This window comes from Daktulosphaira vitifoliae, unplaced genomic scaffold (genome assembly GCF_025091365.1).
Source record: "Daktulosphaira vitifoliae isolate Bord-2020 unplaced genomic scaffold, ASM2509136v1 Scaffold_1, whole genome shotgun sequence".
In the NCBI taxonomy this organism is placed as follows: Eukaryota; Metazoa; Arthropoda; class Insecta; order Hemiptera; family Phylloxeridae; genus Daktulosphaira; species Daktulosphaira vitifoliae.
Window position 1 is genome coordinate 42,424,153 of NW_026099572.1, and position 13,863 is coordinate 42,438,015.

Genomic DNA, 13,863 nt, shown 5'->3' on the forward strand with positions numbered 1-13,863 from the left:
CTATGAATAAAGACGAAGATATTTATTTCTATTCTTATTTCTTCCTTCTTTTTTGGTTATTAGTAACGAGTAGAATGACGCAAACAAAAGAAATAGTTAAGATATAAGAATAGTAATTTGACATCTTTTCACAGATTTTTTTATTTTATTTTACAATTACTTAGTGAGTTCCGATTTGCAATGTTTTTTAACGTAAACACTCGATCATGTGACTTGAAGAAAATTACACAACTTATCAACATTTTAGTTACATATTGTTTATGAATTTTTCTGTTTCTAATAGGTTTTTTGTCACTATCTCCGAAAATCCCTTTAATTTTTCTTTACCGTAAATATTTTAGTCAAGATTTGAATATTTGTGAAATTATGGATTTTTTACTTCAAATTTTAATTAAAAAAAAAATTTATAGTAAGGGTTTGATCTGGCCTAGTAAGGAGTAGAAAAGTATGTATTCGCGCACGGGGTCCAGGGTTCGATCCTCAGGGTGCAAACTAGATATTGCTTGTGATTTTCTCATTGATGGTGTAAGTCGGCTATAATACCCGTCCCGTACATAATTGGCCTAGCCAAAAACCATTTTATAATTCCCTTACATGTGAAACCGCCTTTTGTAGTATGATAAGTTCGGGATATAGAAGGATGTAAAACTGATCATTTATCTTAGTATCATGATGATAATTTGTGCACGATTTTATTTTTACCATCACATTGTTTTTTGGAAATTTTTTAGTAAACAATTTTTTCTACCATGCCTGTAAGAGTAAAAAAATTGATCATCCCCTAAAATGAGTTCTAAATACGCTCTTAATTCTAATATAAGATTTTATGTTACTGGTCCGTAAAAAAAAAATTGACCTCATTCAAGACTATTATATGAAAAAATTCTGGCACAGCCAATGTCTTATTTATTCAATTAAGTGTACGTATAAAGTGAGCAAAAAATCACTTTTTCTCCACAGTAACATAGAATAACTCTAAATTTTTACCCTAACTACGCTAATGCCAATAGTTATGTTATAATAAATCATCATCATTATTTATGTTGTAATAAATCGATAAAATAAAAATTGCAATGTTATAACATTTAGAAAATACTTGATATTTAAACATAAAAATCACGTTTTTTTTTATTATCCTTATTATAATAATTTCTTAATTTTTGAAAAATGATTGACCCTAACGTATAATAAGTGTAGATTGTTGTAATAACTAAAATAAAATTGATTTACTAACTAATTGATCTATGAGGTCTTAATGAAAACACCAACGTAGTATTACTAGGATACTAAAATCACAGAATTAACAAATCTTCGAAATTGATAAAATCAATAATAAACACAAATTAACTGTATAAAGGTAACCATTATGATATCATAGAATAAATTCTTCTGTCTATGTTTTCCTCGCGATCAAGAGCAACAGTTGTTATCAGAGACGCTATATTATTTCTTATCAATTTCAATCACATAACTGCCGTTATTAATGTTGATAAAAATTACAAAATTAAAAAAAAAATAAGCTGAACTATGTAATTTTTAAATATTAATGTATTTTTATTTTATTACTTTGATGTTAAAAATATTTTTTATTCCTATTTTTAACTAAATTCATGAATATAAGTGGCAAATCATAATATTTAATTGCTTTATAAGTTAAAATTTCACTAAATGATTTCATCATTGAACGGACGTTAAAAAATTTAATTAGTAAAAATATTACAAATTAAACTTTTATGTTAAAAATATTGTTGGTGATTTTCAATGTATTGTAAAATTATTTTTAATTTTTTTATTAAAATCTATTAAATTTTAACTACATTTTAAGAGGCTTATTTTAAACCATCTTTACGTAAACAACAATTTATTATTAATCATAACATCATGACCCAATCCGAAGATTATGAAAATATTAGATACAAACTTGATAAACTTGGATATCGTCAATATATGTCTATTGAATCTTTTGATTTGGTAAATCAATTAGTTGCAGATTTACTGCAAACTACAGAAAGTTTAAAACATTACAAAAATATAGCACAAAATTCATTAGAAGTAGCGCGTAATTTGGAAGCAAAATCTTCACCATATATAAGAGATACTTGTTCATTAATTCAAGAATATAACAAATTGCAAGCAACACTAAAAGAACTTAGTGAAAATAAAAAAAGTAAATTTTTCTTTAGTAAATAAAATTTAAATTAATAATTTTATTTGGAATTATTAAAACTTAAGACTAAGCTTTAGCTTAAAACTTGTTTTAAAAATGAATTTTAGTATTCTACTGTAGATGCTTTTAAATTTTATTTAAATATTGAGTATTTTAGTTGTATATTTTATTAATTGCAGATACATTATAAATGCTTTTTTAATGTTGTTTTACTTAAAAATATATTTGAGTGTCATAAATGTAAGAATTAATATTCCTACTATGATTTAATAATGAATATACATGATAATAAGAGAATATTTAAATATTATTGTATTAATATTTAATTTCCTTTTGTTAAAGAAATTGCTTGTGATAAAGATAACTTACATAATTTTACTATAAGAGTATAATATATACTTCTATATAGCAAAATCATTTTACTTTTAGTGCTTGAACATGATATATCAGTTTTAAAATCCAAAAACCACAAAGATAATCAAGAAAATGAAAAACTTAAACAATGTATTATTGATTTAGAAGAAGAAGCTGTATCTAGAAATGCTAAATTATTGGAATTGGGAAGTATGTTTCTGATTCCTCAAGTAGAAGTGAAAAAAAGTAAAATTACAATTTTTAAGAATTTTTATTATGTGGCACTAATAGTGATGCAATAAATTATAATAACCAACACATATTAAACTAAAATTATTTATTATTATTAATAGGTGTTTACTTTTAGTTAATAATTTTAGTTTTATCTCATTTCTGAAAATTTGGGAAAAAGTGGATACAAGCTATTATTATTATTGCAAATATATGTCATATAAATAAAAAATAATAATAACTTTTAATTAATTAGCCCCATTATATATATTTCTTGTTAATTTAAAGATATTGATTATCAATCTTTAAGACCAAAAATACAAGTTAATAAATCTAGAGTAAAAGAACATGAGAGTAAAGATAAAGATGCTACAAATTTAGAAAATTCTACATTGAAAAAACAGGTTCAAGAATTAACCAAAGATATTAAATTCTTGCAAAAAAATGTTATTAAAACAAAAAATCAAGTAATGATCACATAATTATTTACATTATTTAAAAAAAAAAATAATTTTATTACTTGGAATTTTATTTTAGGCTAAAAAACAGTTACCTAATAATCATTACCTTTTATTTGAAGATTGTAAAAATTTAACTAACATACAAGCTGATAATCAAGTTTTAAAAAGAAACCTTGATGGTAAATAGATAAACTTTTATAATAATAATAAAATAAAATGATTATTTCTTAAGATTAATTTTTTTTTTTAACCCAAGTTCAGAAAACGATGATGTATTTATGGGAGGTCCATAGTGTCTGAGCCCCTTGATAGAAAAATAACTATAGTATCGGCATAATGGAGTGATAAATCTCCCTACTACTCTTCATTTGAAAAACTATTTGATCCTTCTCTATACAAAATTTTTAAATATATCACTGAAAAAAAAGATTTTAATTTTTAATTTAAGATCTTAATGCTTTTGAAATGAACTATAGTATAAAAAAAATATTTCCTTACAACTCTTCTTCCATGACTAATGTTTTGACTTTAACGTTTTGTCAAAATTTCACAATGTTTTTGTTTAATTGACCAATCATTGAAATCCTAATTTGATTATTTTTTTATAATAATCTGATATATTTTGTGTGTAACTATTTAAAGAAATTAAGTTGATACCTTTTTAAAGTATAAGGAACAAACATAATTATTTTTAAATTAAAAATTATATATGTAGTTTATATTCAGAAGGTGATATTTTATAGTAATAAATTTTTGAGATTTTTATAATGTGATGGTGTCACGTTAGCATTACTGCTAATTCAGTGTGTCCGCCGAACATGGTAACTGCTGTACTATCTTTGGTATGTGAATACACAGGCAGCAGACTAATCATTTTCGTACTCACGTTATTCTACGCCTATTCTTTAAGTTAGCTGTTTTGTATTATGACAATAAAGAGAGATTTTTTCTGCCATGTGCCTAAAAATTATTGTGGACATTTGTTTTTTGAATATAAAATATGGCGATTAAGTACATAAATACAATTTGTTTTTATTCTCTTAAAAATTTTCTAAAATGAATATATCCTATTTTAAAATTAGATACTCAACTTACAGTAGCTAAAAAAAGTTTCTAAACAATATTTTTTTTTTTTTTTTGCTAATTATTGAGTGGTTTCAGATAAACAAGTAACTATTTTTATTTTTTTAATTATTTTTACTCATTTTTGTAAAATATTATTTTTAGCATAAAGTAAAATTACACTTAATTAAAAAATTTTTTATAGAAGCAGATGCCAATTATAATGAAGTTTTATTTCGTTTAACTAAAATATCTGAAGAAAAAAAATCTCTTCAACAAACACTTACTGATCATCTTAACAAACATTGTAACTGTGAAAAGGTAATCAACATAAATATATTAATACTTTTCAATCTTTTAACATTTTGCTTTTAACAAGTTAACAGTTAATAATATACAAATAAGCTTAGCAAAATTAAAATTAATTTTAAGTTACAATTAGGTACGTATTCCAGATTTCATGAAACCCATTCTACCAAAATATTTAATATAATATTGTAGTTATGATGATAAACTTGGTAGTATTATGTAAAGATGAAAAAAAATTTTGTTTGTAGTTGAAATAAAATTCTGTCTATAATATAGCACTTTTGTGATTTTTCCATGAGTTCTTAGTACAAATATTAAAAACTATCACTCTTTTTTGCATACAATTTATGTTTTTCTGAATTATATTATCTAAGATATTTAATCAAATATTTTAAATTATATTATTAAAATAAGTGAAATATGTATTTGTTAAAATAACTTTTAAAATGATAAAAAAATTTAAATGAATAATAATAAAGGTTTGAACAATGCTGTTCTAGAACTGATGTAAATATAGAGAGATCAGTTCTACCCAGCATATTTTTCTTAGAAAATTTTATTTATTTTTAGTAAAAATATTATTAAAATAATAGAAAAGTAATTTAGCACTCCAAAAATTTTTTTGTAGTTGCGCGTATGTCATCTAGTTTCTATAAAATTTTAAAAAAAGTTATTAAATTTACAGCATGAATCATCAAGTTAAAATTTATGGTTTGTAAGTATCAGTGTTTGATTCAATTGTAGTTTATAGGTTTTCCTTTAACATAAACAATAATATTTTATTGAAAATGATAAACATAAATTTAATGTTTAAATACAATTTTTTCAGGATATGAGTTTTATGTTTGATATTAATTTGTCTCTAGAAGAACTAAAAAAAAAAAATTGCACTTTAGAAAATGAAAAAATTGAGTATGAGAATAAACTTATGAAAGTTTCTGATGACCAAAAAAAAATGATTGACAAAATAAATTACTTTAAAGATATTGGTAATTTTTTTTATATTTATTTCCAATAAAAAAAAAAATAATGTATGCAAAATTTTATATCATTTTAACCATTGATATGAAGAACATTTTTTTAAATACTATTTACTAGCTATAAAAACACTAAAATATTTGTCTGTGTATTAAAAATTATAATCATCAAATAAATTAAGTTATTATTGAGTTCTACCAATAATGTAAAAGCTTCATACTATTAATACTTTTAATGAAAAATTTTATTCATTAAAAAAATTTATCCATATGACTTTAAATTTGGCTTTCTGTTAATGCAATTGCAAATTATACTTTTATTACACTTTATAAAATAAATATAATATAATAGGTGTACTTTAATGCTCTTTTAAAATCTTATATTTTAAGATGTATTGTTTTATTTAGCAAAAACTAAAAAATCTTATTATGTTAAAAAAATATATTTAAGGATTAATGTAGATCAAATAAACATATTTTTTTTAGAAAATGATTTGATGGCCAAAATTGATAAGTTGTCTGAAGAAAATAAATTACTTCTAAAAAAGTTGATAAGATATGAAAATAATCACCAGAAAACAGGTAAAATTATTTTTTAATTAAAAAATTGTAATATAACTTAATATTAATAAATTTAATATATGGGACGATTGATGTAACATTGACCATGAAATTTCTCCTAAAATAGTAATGATATTAAACTTTTTTTTTTTGGCTTTTTTCTTGATTTATTAGTGTTTCAATATTTTTAAGGTCTCAACGATATTTTAACCATTTATAAATTGAGAAATAAATACTATACAAATAAACAGGAAAAAATGATTATTTTAAAAGAAATTTAGTGATTAATTCTGTATACAATTTCATTATCAAAAAAATCTATGATAAAATACCAATTTTTTTTTTTTTTTACAAATATAAAAATATTGTACTGTGATTATTGTTTAAAGGGTAATAAAATCAAATGGTTTCAAATTAATCATTCAAATAGGATTTTAATAAAAACACAATTTTCATTTAAATTTTAATTAATTATTCTTTCGATTCAGTAAATATTAAGGTAAGCTTTATGAATAATTATTTAAAAAGTAAAATTTGGTTATTTTTACTAACAATATCATTTTTAATATTCAACAGGATACTATTACCTTTTTGTAAGCTTTGAACTCTTATTTCTAATTTGTAAATAATTAGTTTATGAAAATAGTGTAAAATTAAACTAAATCTAGAATATAATGTAAATAAATTATAACTACTAGTTTTGATAGTTCACCATCATCAAGTTACTGATTAAAAAATTAAATAAATAACCAAAATTATTTAATAAATGTAATGAAATAAATAAAACACAATGTAAAATTAGTAAAATATTTGTTTAAGTAAAATTTGATAAAATAAGCTAGTAATGAAAGTATAAAAATATAAAAAAATTCTTATTTTTAAGAGTTTTTTTACTATTATTTTTTTTTATTTATTTTTTTTTTTTCAAGTAATTGTTTTTTATATATATATATGTACAATCATTTAAATAATATTATTGCTATTTCAAGTTTGTGTGAGATGTGATAAATCATATAATAGTGAAATAGACTGTACCCATCACTCCATTAAATCTAATGATATAGATATTACTATAAGTAAATTAAGAGCTGAACGAGATGAATACCTGTATGAAATAAACTGTTTAAAGAGACAGCATCATCATGAAGTATACATTTTTATAATTATTACTTAAATATCAGATATATACTACAAAGTTAGGTTATTTTATTAGATAATTGATTTGAGGAAAAAAATTGAAACATTAACAAATGAAACTCTTAAAACATCAGATAAAAAGTTAACTTTACAGTTAGAGAGAGAGAAGAATGAACTCAGGGAAAAAGTCAGTTGTTTAAAAAGAGAAATTGACTTTTTAAATAATCAATTAAAAGTAAAAGTTAATTTTTTTTTTATTTAAATACTTTTTTATAATACTAATTTTTAATAATTTAAGAAAACCAGAGAATCTATTGACAGTAATGAGTATAATGAACATGAGTATGTTAAACAATTGGAGAAAGAAAAACATCTGCTATTGGAAAAACAACAAACTCTTACTTGGGAAAGTGCTAACAAGCAATATGAAATTGAAAAGTATCAAGATAGTTCATCTCGTTTAAAAGCTGAAATTAAAAAATTAACAAATATTATTAACGATCAAAAGTAAGTTGGTTAGTTTTTAAAAAATGTAATTATTTTATAAAAAAAAGTAAAAATAAAAACTAGATTAAAATAATGATCTTCTATTAGATGTACCTACGATAGACTTGAACGAACATTACAATCTACACAATTTGCTCAGAATACTGTTGAAGAACAGTTAGAAAGAGCACAAGTTAAAATAGAAGAATTAAAACAGATTAATAATAAACTTAATGATCAATTAGATTGTGAACACCAAGAAAAACAAAGATATCATAATAACATAACTATTAATGATGATCATCGTGAATCATTAATGGTAAGAATCAAGTATTTCAAATACCTAAATTTATTCAAAATTTGTAGTAATTAAATAATCTTCATAATTTATTTATTTAAAAAAAAAAACGTATTTTATAAAGAATGAGTTGGAAAAAAAAACAAAACGTATTGTACATCTTGATGGATTGATAATGGATAAAGAACAAGAAATTTCATCTTTACATTCTAAATTGAATGATGCATCAAAAAAAATTGGGTAAATATTGTATCTAAGTAATATATTAACCATAATGGCTTATAAATATTGTTATAAGTCTTTATGGGTTTGATCACTTTAATGTAATTTTACGTTTTTTATAAATTTATTCATAAGCACTCCATAACGAGCATTGATTTTTCAGCAAATTTTTTTATTTAAAAATTTTATTCTCATTTAGATTTTTAATATTAATTTTTTTTTAGTAATGCTCTATATTCTCAAACTGAAACTGAGAAAGTTTGTGATGATTTGAAAACTGAACTGTCTAGCACTAATACTAAGTATAAAATCATTGAAAAAAACCTAAAGAGTCTCGAAAAAGAGAAAAAGTATAAATTAGATTGTTAAAATCTCCCGAATCTATTAACATTCAATTTTTTTCTTAGAAGGTTACAAAATGATCTAGACACTGTGTTGAAAGATAATAAAATTCTACGTAATGATTTAGAGGCATCAAAAAAACAAACAGAAGATTTAAAAATGCAATTGCAGGTTTATGTATTAGAAATTAGACGTATAGAAGAAACACTTGAATGTAAAGAGTCTGAACGAGATGAAATACTGCAGCAATTTAAAATGCTTAACTGTGAAGCAACTCAGTTAGAGAGTAATAACTATAGTTTAGAAAGTGAAGCTAGATCATCAAAAACACTTCTCAAAGAAAAAGAGCATTTACTTGCAGATCTAGAGCGCAAACTCTTAGACAAAGAAGAGCTTATTTCTAACTATGAGACACAGGTTAACTGAAAAATCTAATAGTTTTTACAAAAATATTAACAATTATTTAATGATGTTTTAGATTTTACAATTAACTCAACAAGTTGCATCACTAGAATCACAATTATGTACTAAAAATGATCAGATTGAAAAATTAGAATATGACTTAGATGCGTGTAGAAACATATGTTCTACTATCGATTCAACAAAAATTAATTTAACTGAACGGCTCTGCCGTGCAGAACAGCTACAAAAAAATACAGAAGAAGAACGAGAAAGACTTGATAATGAAGTGTCATCATTAAATACACAAATGGAAAGAGAATGTTCTAAGATATCTACTTTAGAAAAAGTGCTAAGTGAGTCAAGACAAGAATGCATGGAACTAACTATACAAAAAAGCGATTTAAAAGAAAGATTAGAGGAATGCCAACAAAAAATAGAATTTCTTAAAGAAGTATTGTAAGTATCGTTCAATTTTTATTTTATAGTATTGGTTGCAGTTGATATTGTTACAACTATCAATTCAGTAGCACAGACCATGGTTGGACTTCATTACTGAATATATGTTTCATTCTTTCAATTTAATTGAAAAAAATATTCAATAAGTACAACATTAATTTATTACTGTGTAATTGTAAAAGTAGCAATTAAATTCAATTATTTATAATAATTATATTGCTGTAAAATTATATATGCCTATATGGCAAAAATCAATGTATGTACTTAGTTTAAATTATATTAAATCAAATTATTTCCCTTTTAAGTACACTTATTAATATTTTATTATGGAAATATGGATTAATAGAAAAAAAATTTTTTTTTTTATTTAAATATATGTAAAACATTTGCATTGCTTTATTTTTAGACTTAAACAATTAATAATAGTATAGTTCTTGTTTGTAATTAAATAAATCAAAATATGAAATTAATTTTGTTGGGAAGATTAAATTTAATTAATTATTTAATTTTTTTCAGAGATAAAACCAAACATGAATTAACAAATTCTCGTTCAAATGTAGTAGCTAATGAACATGAAATTAATTTATTAAAACGACAACTAAATGATGTGAAATTTGAGAAAGCTAAATTAGAACAATCCCAAAGGTAAGCAAAATGTAGAATTAAAGAAAAACCCAGCACAGTAGAGATGTGGCATAGTTGGGTAAGTATAATGATATCTGACAATGATTAAAATCACTATCATAAAAAACGCTTCAATGCAAATCTGTAGATAGTGTTAAATTTTAATAAATTGATGGATTATTCCAAAAGCTACATGATCTATTTCCTTATTTATATCCTGACTATAAATTTTATGATTAATAAGTGTAATATATGAATAAATAAATATATATAATATAAAAACATATAAAGGGAAATGATGTTATTTAAAAAAAAAATATGTTGAATGATAAAAGGATATAAATATTATTTCTCATGAAAAAATTGTATTGATCCATACACTTTTCAATAAGTTATAGCATTATAAAGTTAAAATTGTAAAATATAAAATCGAGAATTTTAACACAAAAATAGCATACATTAGCCATTTTCACCATGAAGACAAAATAAAGTCCAAATTTTTTTTTATATATAATAAAGTATATTACATAAGCATTAATTTAAAGTATTTTTAAAAGTAAATTTTTTGTGAAAAAGTAGTCATTTTGAATCCCCCCCGTGGGCAGGTAAAGGGTCAGATAAAAAAAAATATATATATCAAATCACAGGTAAGGACATCATGCATCTATAAAAGAGAAATCTATAAAGTGTTTCTTATGATAGTGATTTTAATCTCTGTCAGATATCATCTATACTTGTCCCAACTATGCCACGTAAATACTGTGTCTTAACCCACTGTGCTATCGTCTTTTTTTTTTTTTTTTGAGCTTCGATGTGAAGCTGAGAAGGTATTGGTTTTACTATGATGTGTTTTTTTTTTTTTTTTTGTCTGTTACCACTATTTCTCAGCTCTCATCGAACGGATTTCTTTCAACGATACGTCAAAAGATCACAAGTCGTATCTAGTCGAAGACATTACCCTTAAAAATTGAAAAAATTTCCCTTGTTCCCCGTAAATGGGGGAAACCTCCAAAAAAATTACAAATTTAAAAATCGTTAATTTTCGAAATTTTTTCAATTTTTGTTACTTAAAACTACCATACTTTTTTCAAAAATGACCAAATCAATATAATTTATTTTTTATAGATGCATGATGTCCTTACTTATCATTTGGTATATTTTTTTTGTAAATCTGACCTTTTATCTGCCCATAGGGGCGGATTGAAAATGACAACTTTTTCACAAAAAAATACACTTTTTCAACTTAACTTTTGAAAATGTTCCGGAAGGCCTGACACTTTTATATATATCTTAAATTAAAGCTTATATAATATACTTTAATTTGAAAAATAAAAAATTTGACCTCTGGACTTGTCTTCGTGGTGAAAATGGCTACCGAATGCTATTTTTGTGTGAAAATTCTCGATTTTATTTTTTATATTTTTAACTTTATAATGCTATAACTTATTGAAAAGTGTATGGATCAACACAATTTTTTTATAAGAAATAATATTTTTTAATAATCCCATTTTCATTCGACATACTTTATCTTAATCAGAATATTAATAAGGGAATAGCAAATCATGTAGCTTTTGGAATAATCCACCAATTTTTTTAAATTAAACACTTTCTAAAGATTTGTATCGAAGCGTTTTTTTTTTATAATGATTATAATCACTGTCAGATATCATTTTACTTGATCTAACTATATACGTCACCACTGTACCACGACCCCCCCTGTGCTGGGTTTTTTTTTATTATGAAAATCAGATGATAATTATAACTGTTTATTATAATTTGTCTTTCGAAATATGATACGACCCTGTATTATTTTTAGGGATCATCATAGCACTACAGTATAATTGACAGAAAAATTAAAACTCGTTGATATCTTAAAACGTCCACATTCAAGAGTTTATATTTAAAAAAATTGTATTTTAATTATTTATTATTGTATATTAGTTAATTAATTTATTGTATTTAAATAAAAGTATTTATTATGTTATATAAGGCACGTATTATATTAAAATATAAAGCATATTGAATTTACTCATGTTTTTAAATTAGTTTTAATTATTATTTCGTTTTTCATTCCATTTTTGGTTCCATGAAGGTGCGAAAAAAAAATTAGAATTGAGTTTTCTGTAATTTCTTACATATATATGATTGTATGTGATCTAATTATTATACTAGCGTTTTAATTGTTATTTCGTTTTTTATTAATTTATTTGGTACCATAAAAGCGTGAAGAAAAGCATTACAAAAGTTTCTTATTTTTTTATTAATGTTCTAGAGATAAATATTACACATATCTAATTTCTATTTAATAAAAATTTTCAACTATAGCTAACATTTTTATTTAAAATCGAAAAATTAAATTTCGTATCCGTATATTCGCTCCTTTTTTAAAATTATAACAGCCAGTAGTATTAATTATGTTTTATTCAGTTTTTAGTTCTTGGGGTAACAAGAATGTAAATGACGTATATTTATGAGTGCAAGTAAGCAAATGTAACTTACTTTAAGCTTAGAAGAATTTATGCATTCTTAATAATATTATGTCTTTTAACAAAGACAAATCTATTTTTTTTATTTTAATTTTAAACGGACAGAGTTTATAACAATATATTAAGTCAATGAATAAAGATAAAAATAACTTTATTTACTAATTTTAAAATATTTTCAAATACATTAGTATCTAACATTCCAGAATATATACATTTAATAATACATGGGTATTGTTATTTAGAGATACATTTATTATTATTGTAGGGCGTTGATAATTATTATGTTTTTATATTTGTTTCTAGTGGATATTCCATAGAAATGGTTGCATACTGTAAAATAAATAATATTATAAATCTTATAAGACATAAAAAAAAAATTATTATTAGAAATTTTAACTAAAAATCTTTGCTCCCTATTGTAAATCTGTTTAACCCACCAGAGCGTATGGTAATGTAGATACTTTTTAACACGCTTCTATTAGTTTCACGTGTATGTTGTTTGTTGTTTGTTTGTTTGTAAGTTTGTAACTCTCCAAACGCCACGCGTTATCGCATATTCCGTCGTCTAGACTAGACTGTCATAACGCATTCACCCCTCCCCATGCCACGCTCACCACACGACGGCACACTATTCCTATAAAAATTTATTTTTAGTTATCGTACCCGTATACGCGTGCTTGTCATCAATATTATATATATATAAACAATTTTTATTTTGACTGACCAATACCGCCCGCGTCTAATGCGCCTTACGTATATATATATTTATATATTCCTACCACCGTTTATACCTCAGGTATAACGTTAGTCCTACCCGCCCGCCCACAAAATACTGTTATACCTAGTGCATGATACGTTTACGTACTTAAGTTGCATTATTTGTATATATATTCTAATTACTATTAAAATTTATATATTAACACGATTTATTCTAATTAAGAGATATAAAGTATTCATTCCGATTACGAGGGATGATTCCCGTATCGTCATTTTTCGTCACTACCTCCATGTTCCGGGAGTGGGTAATTTACGCGCCTGCTGCTTTCCTTGGATGTGGTAGCCGTTTCTCAGACTCCCTCTCCGGAATCGAACCCTCATTTCTCGTTACCCGTTACAACCATAACTACTATCATAACTTGAAACTAAAAAGTAAAAAATAAATATAGTTTAAAAAAACTAAAAAAACACGCTTTTAAAGCACATCGAACTAAAAAGTTAAAAATAATTTTTAAAATAAGCTTAAAACAATAATGAACGAAAAATACTAGTATTATTGTAATAAAAGCGT

General features: G+C 23.5%; 1 protein-coding gene across 4 annotated transcripts; it reads left to right on the top strand.

Moving 5' to 3' along the window:
• Positions 1-1,540: 1,540 nt before the first annotated feature.
• LOC126900596 (centrosomal protein of 135 kDa-like) lies at positions 1,541-12,117 on the top strand. 4 transcript variants are annotated; one of them, XM_050676445.1, is made up of 17 exons: positions 1,541-2,167; positions 2,597-2,767; positions 3,041-3,219; positions 3,290-3,392; positions 4,481-4,596; positions 5,414-5,573; positions 6,048-6,143; positions 7,112-7,269; positions 7,336-7,494; positions 7,558-7,766; positions 7,854-8,064; positions 8,168-8,283; positions 8,490-8,615; positions 8,676-9,024; positions 9,086-9,465; positions 9,982-10,110; positions 11,906-12,117. In XM_050676445.1, the coding sequence occupies exons 1-17, from the start codon at positions 1,882-1,884 to the stop codon at positions 11,928-11,930; spliced, it is 2,973 nt and encodes a 990-aa protein (XP_050532402.1). In that variant the 5' UTR covers positions 1,541-1,881; the 3' UTR covers positions 11,931-12,117. The 4 variants fall into 4 exon arrangements, with proteins under 4 accessions (XP_050532402.1, XP_050532411.1, XP_050532393.1 ...); XM_050676454.1 differs by having other exon boundaries at positions 2,597-2,731; positions 8,673-9,024; XM_050676436.1 differs by having other exon boundaries at positions 1,542-2,167; positions 4,484-4,596; positions 8,673-9,024.
• The last annotated feature ends 1,746 nt before the right edge of the window (positions 12,118-13,863 follow it).